This window comes from Pongo pygmaeus, chromosome 1 (genome assembly GCF_028885625.2).
Source record: "Pongo pygmaeus isolate AG05252 chromosome 1, NHGRI_mPonPyg2-v2.0_pri, whole genome shotgun sequence".
NCBI lineage: Eukaryota > Metazoa > Chordata > Mammalia > Primates > Hominidae > Pongo > Pongo pygmaeus.
In genome coordinates, this window is record NC_072373.2 from 194264344 (window position 1) to 194278415 (window position 14072).

The following is a 14072-nucleotide window of genomic DNA, read 5'->3' on the forward strand; positions in this document are numbered from 1 at the left end:
CACAAAGGTTAAGTGACTTGCCCACAAGATCACACGTTGAGTAAATGGCTGAGTTAGGATTCCAGACCAGGAACTTTAGTCTCCAGGCTACGAGGCTGCCAGAGACATGGCTGAAACCCAGTAGTAGTTCTTACACGGTTCCATCCTTGACTAAGGGAGGGGTGAGGTGGGGTGGAGAGGGGACTGGGTTGGGGGTAGAAGGCTACCGCAGGCGCCATGGAACTCCCAAAATAACCCTGGCCCGAGGGCCAGGAATGAGATTAAGGACGGAATGCATGCCCTCCAAAAAGCGGCATTTTAGAATTTATACTGCACCCCGGCACGCTGCTAAACGTGGCACACAACCACCACGGCCCGATCACGCGCAGCGGGAACCCGGTCTCTGAGCTCCGCCCCGTGCGTTGCGTCATCAGAGTCCCGCCACCTAATCCATTCTCTCGGTCTTCGTCTGCTCCGGTATTGCAACTGCCTCGATTGGTCGATCCTGGGCCAGCATGGCGGCACCCATGTAACCCGGCCCGTGCCGCAAAGGGAAGGGCGGCCGCGGCGCGGGCCCCGCGGGGGTTAGAGGTCACCATGCTGAGGGTCGCGTGGAGGACGCTGAGTTTGATTCGGACCCAGGCAGTTACCCAGGCCCTAGTACCCGGGCTGCCGGGCGGTGGGAGCGCCAGGTTTCCTTTCAACCAGTGGGGCCTGCAGCCTCGAAGTGAGGAGCTGGGAAATGGGACGGCGGGCGTAGGGAAACAGGGTTCGGCGGAGATAGGGAATAAGGAAGCACAGGAGTAGGGGAGAAGGAAGCACAGGAGTAGGGGAGATGTACAGCGGTCAGGATAAGGGGGAAAGGGCGGTGGTTGCGCAAGAGGTGAAACAAGATGTGAGAGACAAGGGATAGGGAAGAAATGGGGCGGCGGTTAGGTTCAGAAGCGCATAGACCGTGGCTGACGGGCAATGCGAGGGACACAGAAAGGAATTGAGGGTGGACTATTTAAGGAGATGGGCCTCAGCCCTCTCTTTTCTGCGTAGGTCTCCTCCTTCAGGCCGCGCGTGGATATGTCATCCGGAAACCAGGTAGGAGTTCCTAAGGTGGGACCTGGGGCGGAAGAGAGACCTCCTGGAAGGCTGGGGTGGGTAAGGAGACCGATGTGGCGAGTTAGAGCCACTAGATGAGGTGAGCCAGAGGTCCTGAGCAAAAGATCCCACGTCCACCTTACACAAGGCCCTAGGTCTGCAGCCTGTATGGGGACAGAGGGGTGTGAAGGGCGGGAGCAGGAGCTTTCCAGGTGAATGAGTGAAAATGAGCCTGCCAGAGGGAGTGCATGGCTGGCACCACCCAGGCCTACCTAGAGTATGGCACTTTGTGTCTGCGCTTGAGATGCAGGATGTAATTTCCCATTGAAACTCAGTATGCGTAGTAGTTAAGATCCTTCTTATTAGGTAAATGATATGGGGCGAGGTACTTCCTCTCTCTGATTCTTATTTCTAAAATGAGTGTGAAAGTATCCATTTGCAAGGATTGTTAGGATTCATTGATAATACATGAAAAGCATCCTTAACACTGTGCTCAATTAAATATATTAATAGTATATATTAGAATTTATTATCTGGGGCCGGACGCGGTGGCTTACGCCTGTAATCCCAACACTGGGAGGCCAAGGTGGGCGGATCACTTGAGTTCAGGAGTTCGAGACCAGCCTGGCCAACACGGTGAAACCTCGTCTCTGCTAAAAATACAAAAAAAATTAGCCAGGTGTGGTAGCACGCGCCTGTAATCCCAGCTACTCAGGAAGCTGAGGCAGGAGAATCGCTTGAACCTGGGAGGTGGAGGTTGCAGTGAGCCGATCATGCCACTGCACTCCAGCCTGGGTGACAGAGCGAGACTCCATCTCAAAAAAAAAAAAAAAAAAAAAGAAATTATTGGCTGGACATGGCCCCAACATTTTGGGAGGCCAAGGCTGGAGGATCACTTGAGGCCAGGAGTTCAAGACCAGCCTGGGCAACACAGCAAGACCCAGTCTCTACAAAAAATAAAATAAGTAGAATTTATTGCTATTAATTTATTTTTAATATAATTCTTTTCTGCCTCCCTATCAGAACCAACTTGAGCTGTTACAGACAGAAGAGGCCCATTAATGTTATTTGCATAGCAGGGTCTGACTGGAGAGGATAAGTCCATCTACCCTATGCATCTTCCTCATCTCCAAGGGGTAGCAGGGGTACACATACCAAGACAGGTTTTCCTGTGATCTCTACTTGCTGCTTACATTTCAGGCATCGTACGGCTAGCTGCCTTTCTTCAACCCCCTTAATTCATACATGCAGTCAGCCAGCAAGTGTTTGTTGAGTGCCTAGTCTAGGCCGAGCCATGGGCCAGACTGTGGTGGATTCCAAGGGAGTCAAACTCTGTCCTATCCACAGGAGGACCCATCCTAGTGGGGGATCTGAAAACTGTAGAGCCAGATAAGTGTGTGAAAGGTGCAGGCACAGTGTAGGGTCTTGGGAAAAGCCACCTACTCCCAGCATGAAATATCAAAGCAGGTGCCCACAGAGTTTGCAAAGGAGAAACTGAGCCCAGAGATATCCAGTGCTTTGCTTGAGACCCTGGATGTCCCTTCTGGAGTTGGAGAGTGGGTGAGAAGAGCCAGGTCTGGGAGGGTGGGCAGCGAGAGTTGACTCTGGGTGTTTTCTATCCCCATATTTACTTGACAGCCCAGCCTAGGCAGGATGATGACCCACCTCCTTCTACGCTGCTCAAAGACTACCAGAATGTCCCTGGAATTGAGAAGTAAGCAGGAAGAAACCTAGTAGAGGAGGCAGGGGGCCCTGGGAGGATTGTCGGGGAGTGGGGAAAGACAGTGGCTTTGAGACTTGGCTTGCTGTAGCTGAAGCTTGATCTAGAAGGAGGCAGGGGCCCAGGTGTCCAGATATGGTGAGGGTGGGTGGTCAGCAAGGCAGACGGCACTCATGGAGCTCGGCTACTTGGGGGTTTTTTTGTACTCTAGATGAACACCCTATACCACTAGATTCCAAGGAGCTAACATACTTCACAGATCTTTATAGAAATCTCTCATCTCTTGTTCCTCACAAAAGCTGTATGTCCCCATTTTATAGATTTTCAAGCTGTCCAGTGTCATACAGTTCTAAAGGGCAGAGCTAGAGTTTAAATCCAGGGCTGACTGACACCAAAGCCAGAGGCCCTCTGCTCAGCTCCTATGCAGTGTGGTGGGAGCTGGTCAGTCCCTCCCACTGTGCAATTTAACTTGAAATGTCTCAAAACAGATTGAACCATGTTGTAGCTAAAATGGAAATCCTCTCCTTGTCCTCCCTGTGACGAGACTGGAACAGTCGAGCTGACAGCCCCAGTTTCTATAGTTTTCAGCCCAGCAAGCCAGATCCACACTGACTTTTAATCCCTGGGAAATGGCTCCCCACCTCCAGGGAGATTCATTTGCTACAGAAGGAATTTTTCAATCATCTTTGCTTTTCAAACTAAAATGAAACCAGCATTGCTTTCCTCTCCTCTTCTCCCCCCATGTCTGTCTCATTGCTCTGGTTTATCCACAGGGTTGATGATGTCGTGAAAAGAATCTTGTCTTTGGAAATGGCCAACAAGGTGAGCAGCCTCTGCCAAGCCTCAGCCTCCCGCAGTCTTCTCCTCTGGGACTCCCTTCTACCCTGGTTAGCACCCTGCATCTCATGCTTCTCCAGTCACAGCACTTAGCCCACTGTCATTCTGCCTCCATTTGTCAATATCCCTAGACAGAGCATCTTCAGGGCAGGGACACTTTTGTTCCCCCACCATACCCCTAGCACCTGACAAACAGGTGCTCAGTGAATGAAAGAATGAGCATAAATGAATGAGCAAGCTTTGGGGACATTCATGCAACAAGTCATTTCCTCTGTCAGTGGCTTTGGCTTTGGGCTCACCTGGATGTGGATAGCCATGTGGCTGGTCAAGGCCACAGTGAGCAGAGTGAAGTCAGGCCCTGAGCCTTATGGCCCTAGTTGCTATAACTGTAACCAGGGCCCCTGGGGGGAGGAGGGCTAGTTCTTAGAGGGTGGCAGACTCCACAGATTTTCTCTGTCTCTGTCTTCAACAGAAGGAGACGCTAAAAGCCAAGCGAGAACAGTTTATGAAGAAGATTGTTGCAAACCCGGAGGATACCAGATCCCTGGAGGCTCGAAGTTGGTTGGGGACCCTTGGGGAGTGGGGGTGTAGGGAAGCCTGCTAGCTGGGACCTGATCTAGGGCTCTTGTCTACAAGCACATGCACATGGGCTTGGGAAAGGGAGAGACATGAAGGACCTAGGGCAATGAAAATTGGACCCTGTACCCCAAGCTCTGATGCTGGAGTCAACGCCCAGTTGGACCTTGTACCACTGTGTGAGCTTGGGTAAGTCACCAACCCTCTCTTGGAGCCCCTGCTTCCTTATCTGGAAATGGGGGAATAAGGGAGAGCAGAGCAGAGGTAATGTTACCCACCTCATGGAAGCATTGTGAGAGGCAGCTAGGAAATGTAAACACACCTTGGAAACTAAAGCTTATGATGTGTGATAATAATAGTAAGACTAGGCCAGGTGCGGTGGCTCACATCTGAAATCCCAGCACTTTGGGAGGCCAAGCAGGTGGATCACGAGGTCAGGAGATCAAGACCATCCTGGCTAACACGGTGAAACCTCGTCTCTACTAAAAATACGAAAAATTAGCCGGGCGTGGTGGCGGGCGCCTGTAGTCCCAGCTACTGGGGAGGTTGAGGCAGGAGAATGGCGTGAACCTGGGAGGCGGAGCTTGCAGTGAGCCGAGATCACGCCACTGCACTCTCGCCTGGGCAACAGAGCGAGACTCCGTCTCAAAAATAAAAAAATAATAGTAAGACTAACATTTTGAACCCTCTTGTGCCAGACAGACACCATGGTGCATTCCCAAGGGAATAATGTTGCTACTTTGGTTCAGGCTGGAACAGGCGGTAGTCCTCATTAGATGTGAGTGAAAAGTGCCAAGCACCACCATTTCCCCCTCTCTCTGGGTGCAGTTTCTCTTCATTGCCCACTGAGAGCAAGTGAGGTAGACTAGTGGACCTGCAGAGGATCTGCACACTTCCTCTCCTTTGCCATTGGCCTATATTACAGCCTCCTCCTCCTCTTCCACCCTCCTGCCTTCATTCTTTTCTTCTCCCTCTGCCAGGGATTAAAGTCTGGTGAGTTCATCTTGGATACTAAAACCCCATTGAGAACTGGACTCAAGGGTCCTCCATAGCCCCTTTTGAGAAGATGAGTTTCAGCTTCCCTTGCCCGGCTAAAGCCCTGGGCTAGGGACCAGCTTGGCCACAAAAGGCCTGCTTATCTTTCCTCACCTGTTTCTGCATTATCACTACTGAAATCCCCAGGCTGGTAGGAACAAATGGCCTGGACTGGCAAGGTGGTTACTGGGGTCGTCTTTAAGCACAAGTTTTGATTCTTTTTGTTTGTTTGTTGAGACCGGATCTCAATCTGTCACTCAGGCTGGAATGCAGTCAGTGGCAGGCGTGATCATGGCTCACTACAGCGCAACTTCTGGGGCTCCAGCAATTCTCCTACCTCAGGCTCCCAAGTAGCTGGGACCAAAGGCATGCACAACCATGTCAAGCTAATTTTTGTGTTTTTGGTAGAGACAGGATTTCGTCATATTGCCCAGGCTGATCTCGAACTCCTGAGCTCAAGCAATTCACCTGCCTCAGCCTCCCAAAGTGCTGGGATTACAGGCATGAGCCACCACGCCCAGCCCACAGATGTCACTTCTGCCTTTCCATTATTACTCAGTTTTCTGAATGCCAGTTGCTTCTAGCATAGTGTCTGCTCTAGAGAACCCCTCAGGAACCAAGGCCCATCTTTCTGTGTTGTTCCACTCTACACCTAAGCTGCTGTGATGGAGCCATGTGGTTGTGGTCAGGGTTCCCATTGCACTTCCTGCAGTGCTCCCAGAACTCAATATGTACTGGGAAGGGCCTGCTGTTATGACAGCCTCTCTTTGGGGCCAGCTTCTGCTTTTGCCCCCATCTTTGCAGTACAGGGGGTAAATTAAACAAGAGGATGCCTGAGTGAAGGATATCCTGGGTTCTTGAGAGACAAGTGAGAGCTGATAATTTTGAAAATTCATTAGTCAAAGCATGGAGATAAAGGTGGCAGCAGGAAGGGGAGAGGCAAGGAGTAGACCCGTGACAGTTTTAGAATCTTATTTGTGCCAAAATACTTTACTGCATTAGCTTGGACCTCTAATACAATGTTGAATTGTTAACCATGATAGCACTGTATCCTAATCTAATTCCTGAATTGAATGGCTTGTCTTACCATTAAGAATGCTATTTGCGGCCAGGCACAGTGGCTCACGCCTGTAACCCCACCACTTTGGGAGGCCAAGGCAGGTGGATCACTTGAGGTCAGGAGTTTGAGACCAGCCTGACCAACATGGTGAAACCCCGTCTCTACTAAAAATAGAAAAACTCGCCGTGTGTGGTGGTGGGCGCCTGTAATCCCAGCTGCTCTGGAGGCTGAGGCAAGAGAATCGCCTGAACTTGGGAGGCAGAGGTTGCGGTGAGCCGAGATCGCACCACTGCACTCCAGCCTCGGCAACAGAGCGAGACTCCGTCTCAAAAAAAAAGAATGCTATTTGCTATGATTTTTGGATGATATCTTTATAATATTAAGGGATGTCCCTTCCTTGGATTTTGCTTTTTAAAGGAAAGGTAATGTCTAAGATAAGCCTTTGAAATCTTGAAATTCAGAGTGATTGGGGATTTATAGAGAGCTGTACAGAGCATTGGTGATTGTTATTCCTTGAGTTCTTAAAATTTAAACCAGGCCTGGGCCCTTCCTTCCTCTGTGCCCAGCTCTCATGCTCTGTGGTTTGTGGTTTCAGTTATTGCCTTGTCTGTCAAGATCCGCAGTTATGAAGAACACTTGGAGAAACATCGAAAGGTAAACTCTGGGCATCATTCACAGTTAAACAGCAGCAGCCTGGGGGAAAGGGGTCTGGAGGGGAAGGGCTCTGGGTCCAGAGGAGGAGGCTTAGAAGCCATTGGGCTGTAGCACCAGAGTGCCCACCCTTCAGCTCCCGTGGGAAAAATGCTTCCCTCCTGCCTCCAGAAGACTTGGAGCCTTACAAGGCCATGCTGAGTGTCACCAGGGGTTAAGAACACAAACTTTAGAGCATGATCACTGTGTCTGGCACATGCTGAGTGCTCAGTAAATATTTGTTGAATGCATGAATGGAGTCAGATTGCCCTGGGTTCAAATCCGAGCTCTGCCACTTCCACTTAACTAGCTGTGTGATATTAGGGAAGTACAGGTCTCAGCCTCAGTTCTCTTTTCAATAAGATGGAGATCATACGAATACTTGCTCACAGGATTGCAAGGATTATGTGAAATAATAATAACAGCCAATGTGATGCATATAAAGTCTTTAGGCCCTGTGCTAAGTACTTCACATGCATCTTCTTATTTGACTCTCATGACTTTCTTTCCCATCTTAATGAGGAATAATCTAGTCATGGAATGATTAAGTTATTCCTTAAGGCATAGCACCGGGAAGTGATGTGCTGAGACCTTGAAACAAGGCAGTCTTGCTCCGAGACCCATATTCTTTTTTTTTTTTTTTTTGAGACGGAGCCTTGCTCTGTCACCCAGGCTAGAGTGCAGAGGTGCAATCTCGGCTCACTGCAGGCTCCTCCTCCCAGGTTCAAGCAACTCTCCTGCCTCAGCCTCCTGAGTAGCTGGGACTACAGGCGCGTGCCACCACGCCCGGCTAATTTTTTGTATTTTTAGTAGAGACGGGGTTTCACGGTGTTAGCCAGGATGGTCCCGATCTCCTGACCTCGTGATCTCCCCACCTCGGCCTCCCAAAGTGCTGAGATTACAGGTGTGAGCCACCGTGGCCAGCCATATTCTTAACGATTATACCATATCTCAGCACAGTGTCTGGCACAGAGCTGCTGTAATTAGGCAAATGCTGTTATTTTTAATAAACACATGATTGTGAATACAGACTGGTACAGCACCATGCCTGGCACCTCAGTGTTCCCTGGAGCCTGCTTCTTAAAGATCACAGTTTTGCTTATTTGAGGTGTGGGACAGCAGCCCTACTGCAGAGGTCCTTCACAGGGCAGCAGCCAGCTGTGGGTAGGCATTTCCAGGAACAGCACAAGGCCTTCCCTCCTCTCTACCCCAGCTGACAGTTTGCTAAGCTATGGAGAGTCTGAGTGGGTAGTGTAGGAGAAAGAGCATGAGGTTTGAAGTCAGACCAATAGATAGAGATTCAAGACCCTATCTCAGCACTCACAGTTCTAAAGACCTTTTGTGAATCAGATAACATCTTTAAACCTTTGTTTTCTCATCTGTAAAATGGGAATAACAATGATAATACCTCCCTCAGAATTGCATTAATATTTGCATAAGATTACTGAGAAATTTCAGTGAAATGATAAAATGACCATTGTTTGTTACTGTGAACAACAGTAACACTTATATAATACTAACAGTAATGAGAATCTCTTACAGGACAAAGCCCACAAACGTTATCTGCTAATGAGCATTGACCAGAGGAAAAAGATGCTCAAAAACCTCCGTAACACCAACTATGATGTCTTTGAGAAGATATGCAGAGGGCTGGGGATTGAGTACACCTTCCCCCCTCTGTATTACCGAAGAGCCCACCGCCGATTCGTGACCAAGAAGGCTCTGTGCATTCGGGTACGAGTCAGAATTGCTGCTTTGCTTGGCCCCACTCAGGGACTGGGATGGAGGAAGCAGAAGGGAGGGATCATCTGTTTCTGTTAGAGGCATGGAACTGGCCCCAGGCCCTGGAATGGATCCAGGGAGGTCACAGGCCACCAACCCCATGGAGAAAGGCTGGGGTTACCATCTGGGGGAGATAGTTCCCACCCCACTTGTTCCAAGTCTGAGGTTTTACACAGGATTACAAGGTCTTTTTCTGCCCCTTTTCACTCCCAGGTTTTCCAGGAGACTCAAAAGCTGAAGAAGCGAAGAAGAGCCTTAAAGGCTGCAGCAGCAGCCCAAAAACAAGCAAAGTGGAGGAACCCAGACAGCCCTGCCAAAGCCGGACCAAAGACACTCAAAGACAGCCAATAAATTCTGTTCAATCATTTCTTTCTGTCTTGAAGAATGATAGGAGAGATGATGGGGCTCTTTTTGGCCTGAGGAGGAGGAGGAATTTATTCTTTCATTCAGCTCTGAGATCTCAGAGTTTTCTGAGGCAGAGTCCCTGCCTCACCCACCAGAGGATACACACTCATGACACGCCTCCCACACACTCATACAAACAAGTACCTGTCATCCAGGTGACGTGTGTCAGCGGAGGCAAGACAGAGCACGTGACAGCACAGTAGAAGTGTGGCCGGCTGGGTGGGAAGAACTGCTATAGGAGCTGCCTTCTGGACTGGGTCCTAAAGGATGAGTAGGAATTCACTATATAGAGACAGGAAGGGAAGGCCTCCTGGGCAGAAGGGATTGCAAGTACAAAGGCAAGGATGTCTAGAGAGACATGCTGTATTCAGAGAACGGGGAGAATGAGAAATAGAGCTTGAAAGGTAAGCTGAAGCTGAAGTGTGAGAAGCTTTATATGCTAGGCTGAGAAGATTGTACACTGTCCACTAGGGAGTGGGGAGACAGTTCAAGTTTTAAAACTGAAGGAGTGATGGCAATTAACAGGTCTGTGTTTTAGATAGTTAAGCAACAGCTGTGTGGATGGTAGATGGGAGGAGGAGAGAAAGAGCAGTGTACCGGGGCTGGGGGATATCGGTGTTCATGCAGAGAATCTGATCAAAACTACAAGTCCTATGCCCAGGAAGCATATGCAAAGCATTGCTTATAAATTCTAGGGAGTTATCGATCCCCCTTCCCCATAAAGCCCATCCATTTACACCAAGTTAAGTGCCAACACCTTGAAGCCTGAGCATGCTTGGTATGTTTGAAGAACCCAAGGAAGACAATGTGTCTAAAACAGAACAAAGAGAATAGTAAGAAGACAAGGTCAGAGGGGTAGGCAAATACCAGGTGATGTAGAGCTTTCTGGGTGTCTCAGCCTGCCGTAACAAAATACCATAGATTAGGTGACTTCACAGGATTTTTATTGTGAGTTCGTTTTTTCACAGTTCTGGAGGCCGGGGATTCCAAGATCAGAGTGTCAGCCAATTCAATTTCAGGTGAGGACTCTTCCTAGCTTGGAAAAGCCACCTTCTCAATGTCATCACGTGGCCTTTCCCTTGCTCCATGCAGTGGGGAGAGCTCACTCTTACAAGGCCACTAATCCCGTCATGAGGGCCGTACTCATGACCTTATGTAACCCTAGTTAACTCTGAGAAGCCCCGTCTCTAAATACTGTAACATTGGAGTTAGGGCTTCAACATATGAATTTGGTCAGGGACACATTCGGCCCATAACACTGGAGAAATACGTTGGACTTCACTCTGGGAAGGGAAGCCACTGAGGAAAGCCAAAAAGGGAGAAAGGTGTGTTAAAGTGCTATCCAAAGAGCAGTTGGAAGTTTAGATCTAGGACTCAGTAGAGAGGTCTGGACTAGAGAGGTTTGCGAGTTGTTGGGTGATTGAGCCCATGGGTATAAGTGAAACTGCCCAGGGATGGAGTGTATAAGAAAAAAGGACCCTGTCTGGATGGGAAGGATGATCCCTGAGAGCTTAGCCTAAGTCAGAAGGAGCAGCTGAGCTGGAGGAGAAGGTGAAGTAGGGGTAGAACAGAGCCTGAGTGTCTGCAGAAGCAGAAATGAGAGGCTCAGAACTGAAGATCCACTATTCAGATATCACTTCCAGGAATTGTAGGGAAGGCCTTTAATGGGCCAGGACTTCCAAGTGGCCACGGCTACTTGGAGGTAGTGTGTCAGAGGGCCAGATACTAACAGTTAAGGGGGCTAGCCAAGGGGAAGGAAAGAAAAAGGAACACATTTTAATGGATCAGGCCCTACTGCAAAGGCATTTGTGTGTTTTTCGTTGGTTGGTTGGTTGGTTTGGCTGGTTGTTTTTTTAGAGACAGGATCTTGCTCTGTTGCCCCAATTGGAGTGCAGTAGCCTGATCATAGTTCACTAACTTCAAATTCTTGGGCTCAAGCAATCCTCTTACCTCTGCCTCCTAAGTAGCTAGGACTATAGGTGTAAGCCACTGCGCTTAGCTAATTTTTTTATTTTTTGTAGAGAGGGTCTCACTATGTTGCCCAGGTTACCCAAACTCTTGGCCTCAAGCAATCCTTGCCCTCCCAAATGCCTTGGTTTCCCAGAGTGCTGGGATTACAGGCGCGAGCAACTGCATCCAGTCAAAAGGCATTGTTTTAACTGCTGCCTTAGGCACATTATCTAATATTCACAGCCACCTTTACTCTGCACATTGGCTAATTATCCTCATTTTAGCCATGAGAGATGAGAGAGTCATGAGAGAACTGAGACTCAGAGAGGTTAGGTAACTTGTCCAAATTCATATAGCTGGGAAGAGAAAGGCCTAGGATTCAAAGCTTGCTCTGTCTTGACTCCAGAGCCTATGTCCTGTTCACTATACCACACTGCTTAGGGACCAAGAAAAAGGTCTGAGAAGCTAAGGGAAGAGTCTACACTACAGCAAACTCAAATGCTTTTAGGAGCAGGGCAGGTAACAAAAATGCATGAAGGCCTAACATGAAGTAATGATGCTAAGGTGTTTATTACATTCCTATCCTAGTTGTATTCCCTTTTATTTATTTATTTTAATTTTTTTGAGACAGAGTTTTCCTTTGTCCCCCAGGCTAGAGTGCAGTGGTGCGATCTTGGCTCACTGCAACCTCCCCGTCCCAGGTTCAAGCGATTCTCCTGCCTCCGCCTCCACAGTAGCTGGGATTACAGGTGTGCACCACCACACCCAGCGAAGTAGAGACGGGGTTTCACCATGTTGGCCAGGCTGGTGTTGAACTCCTGTCTTGAACTCCTGACCTCAAGTGATCTGCTGGCCTTGGCTTCCCAAAGTGCAGGGATTACAGGCGTGAGCCACTGCGCCTGGCCTGTATTCCCTTTTAAAACAGAGCACAGAGCAGGCAAAATAACCAAATTAAACAAAGCCTTGGGCTGCCAGCAATGAGATATTGTATAGTCCTGATGCTGAGATATCAGTTAAGGGAAGGAGCAAAAAGTATTCATGGTGAAGCAGTTTCAGTGGGGTTCAGGGAGCATAATACCAGTTGCAATGAGGTGGGGAGTGAGGATGTTAAGGAAGTTCCAGTTGTGAGTGTTGTCAACTCGTTCAAAACACTTCACTGGGAAGGAAAGGAAGGAAAACAGACTAGCAGGGATGGAAGGAGAATGTTAATATGGGAAGGACTTGAGCTCAGTTATGGCAGGGCAAGACTTTTCAGTGGTGTGGTTATGAGGAAGAGGCAGCCTGCTGATGAGTTCAACTGGACTGGGGGAGAGGAGGTGGCCAGATGCAGAAGATGGCTTTAAAAAGGTAGTTGGCCGGGTATGGTGGCTCTCGCCTGAAATCCCAACAACTAAGGAGTCTGAGGTGGGAGAATCACTTGAAGCTAGGAGTTCTAGGCTGCAGTGAGCTACCAGGGTGCCACTGCATTCCAACCTTGGGCAACAAAGTAAAGACCCCCATCTCTTTAAAAAAAAAAAAAAAAAAAAAAAAAAAAGGTAGCTGGAGCCTGTGGAGAGCCTGGAATGCCATGCCAAGGCATCTAGACTGTGATATGGCAAAGAGTAGGAAACCACTGAAGGGATGTGTCACATTGAAAGTGATGTTGGCCGGGCGCAGTGGCTCATGCCTGTAATCCCAACACTTTGGGAGGCCGAGGCGGGCAGATCACCTGAGGTCAGGAGTTCGAGACCAGCCTGGCCAACATGGTGAAACCCCATCTCTACTAAAAATACAAAATTAGCCGGGCATGGTGCCCTGGCCCATGCCTGTAATCCCAGCTTACTCAGGAGGCTGAGGCGGAAGAATCGCTTGAAACCAGGAGGCGGAGGTTGCAGTAAGCCGAGATCGTGCCATTGCACACCAGCCTGGGTGACAAGAGTGAAACTCCATCTCAAAAAAAATAAAGTGATGTCTTCTGACATTTAGCTTAGCAGCCAGTGCAGGGTAGAAGAGAGAAAAGAACAGTGATACAGAGGAACATAGCAATGCAGACAGAAAAACAAATGAAGGGATGAATGTAAGAAAGGTGTTGGAGGAAAAAGCATAATATGATGACTGATAAAGACCCAGGGAAACAGATTTGGAAGCCAAGGCCCAAGTTTCAAGTTTGAGTAGCTGGAGGGAAAGATAATTAGTAGGTTTTGGAAGTACTGAAATTTACAGAAATGGTTGTTCATCAGAGTAAAAATATACAGCAGATGGCAAAAAGTAATCCCGGAGCTTAAGATGGAGGTGAAGAAGGGAGTCGCTGCCCTCAAAGAGAAATGGTTGGGGCCGGGCGTGATAGCTCACGCCTGTAATCTCAGCACTTTGGGAGGCCCAGGCGGGCAGATCACCTGAGGTCAGGAGTTCCAGACCAGCCTGGCCAACATGGTGAAACCCCGTCTCTACTAAAAATACAAAAATTAGCCTGGCATGGTGGCGGGAGCCTATAATCCCAGCTACTCAGGAGGCTGAGGCAGGAAAATCGCTTGAACCCTGAAGGCGTAAGTTGCAATGAGCCGAGATCACGCCACTGCACTCCAGCCTGGGCGACAAGGGCAAAATCCGTCTCAAAACAAAAAGAAAAAAATAAATGATTGGGAGGTCTTCGGAACAGCGTCGAGGAGGAAACTCCCCAGAGCCCCCAGCGCGCATCCTCTGGGAGCTGGACACACGGGGACGGACGGGACTAGTTTGCTTCATGGAGTATGAAACCAGGAGGGGCTTCGCTTCAAGTAAACTTTGGGGAGGCGATGCAAATGACTCAGGACTTCTGATCCTTCCCCCGTCTAAAAGAAAAGTCAGTTACCATTTTTACTGAGTGCTTTCGGGGCCTTTCCATGATCTCACTGATTCCTCTCAGCCGCCCTGTGATGTGAGTGCCAGCTCCATGTTACGTAAGAGGAAGCCAAGGCTCAAACCCTGCCC

General features: G+C 49.0%; 1 protein-coding gene across 1 annotated transcript; it reads left to right on the top strand.

Moving 5' to 3' along the window:
• Window positions 1–414: 414 nt before the first annotated feature.
• Window positions 415–9133, top strand: MRPS15 (mitochondrial ribosomal protein S15). Its single transcript, XM_054495309.2, has 8 exons — window positions 415–706; window positions 1024–1068; window positions 2707–2782; window positions 3562–3610; window positions 4098–4182; window positions 6892–6950; window positions 8529–8720; window positions 8982–9133. Exons 1-8 carry the CDS (start codon window positions 577–579, stop codon window positions 9117–9119), a joined length of 774 nt encoding a protein of 257 aa, XP_054351284.1. The 5' UTR covers window positions 415–576; the 3' UTR covers window positions 9120–9133.
• The last annotated feature ends 4939 nt before the right edge of the window (window positions 9134–14072 follow it).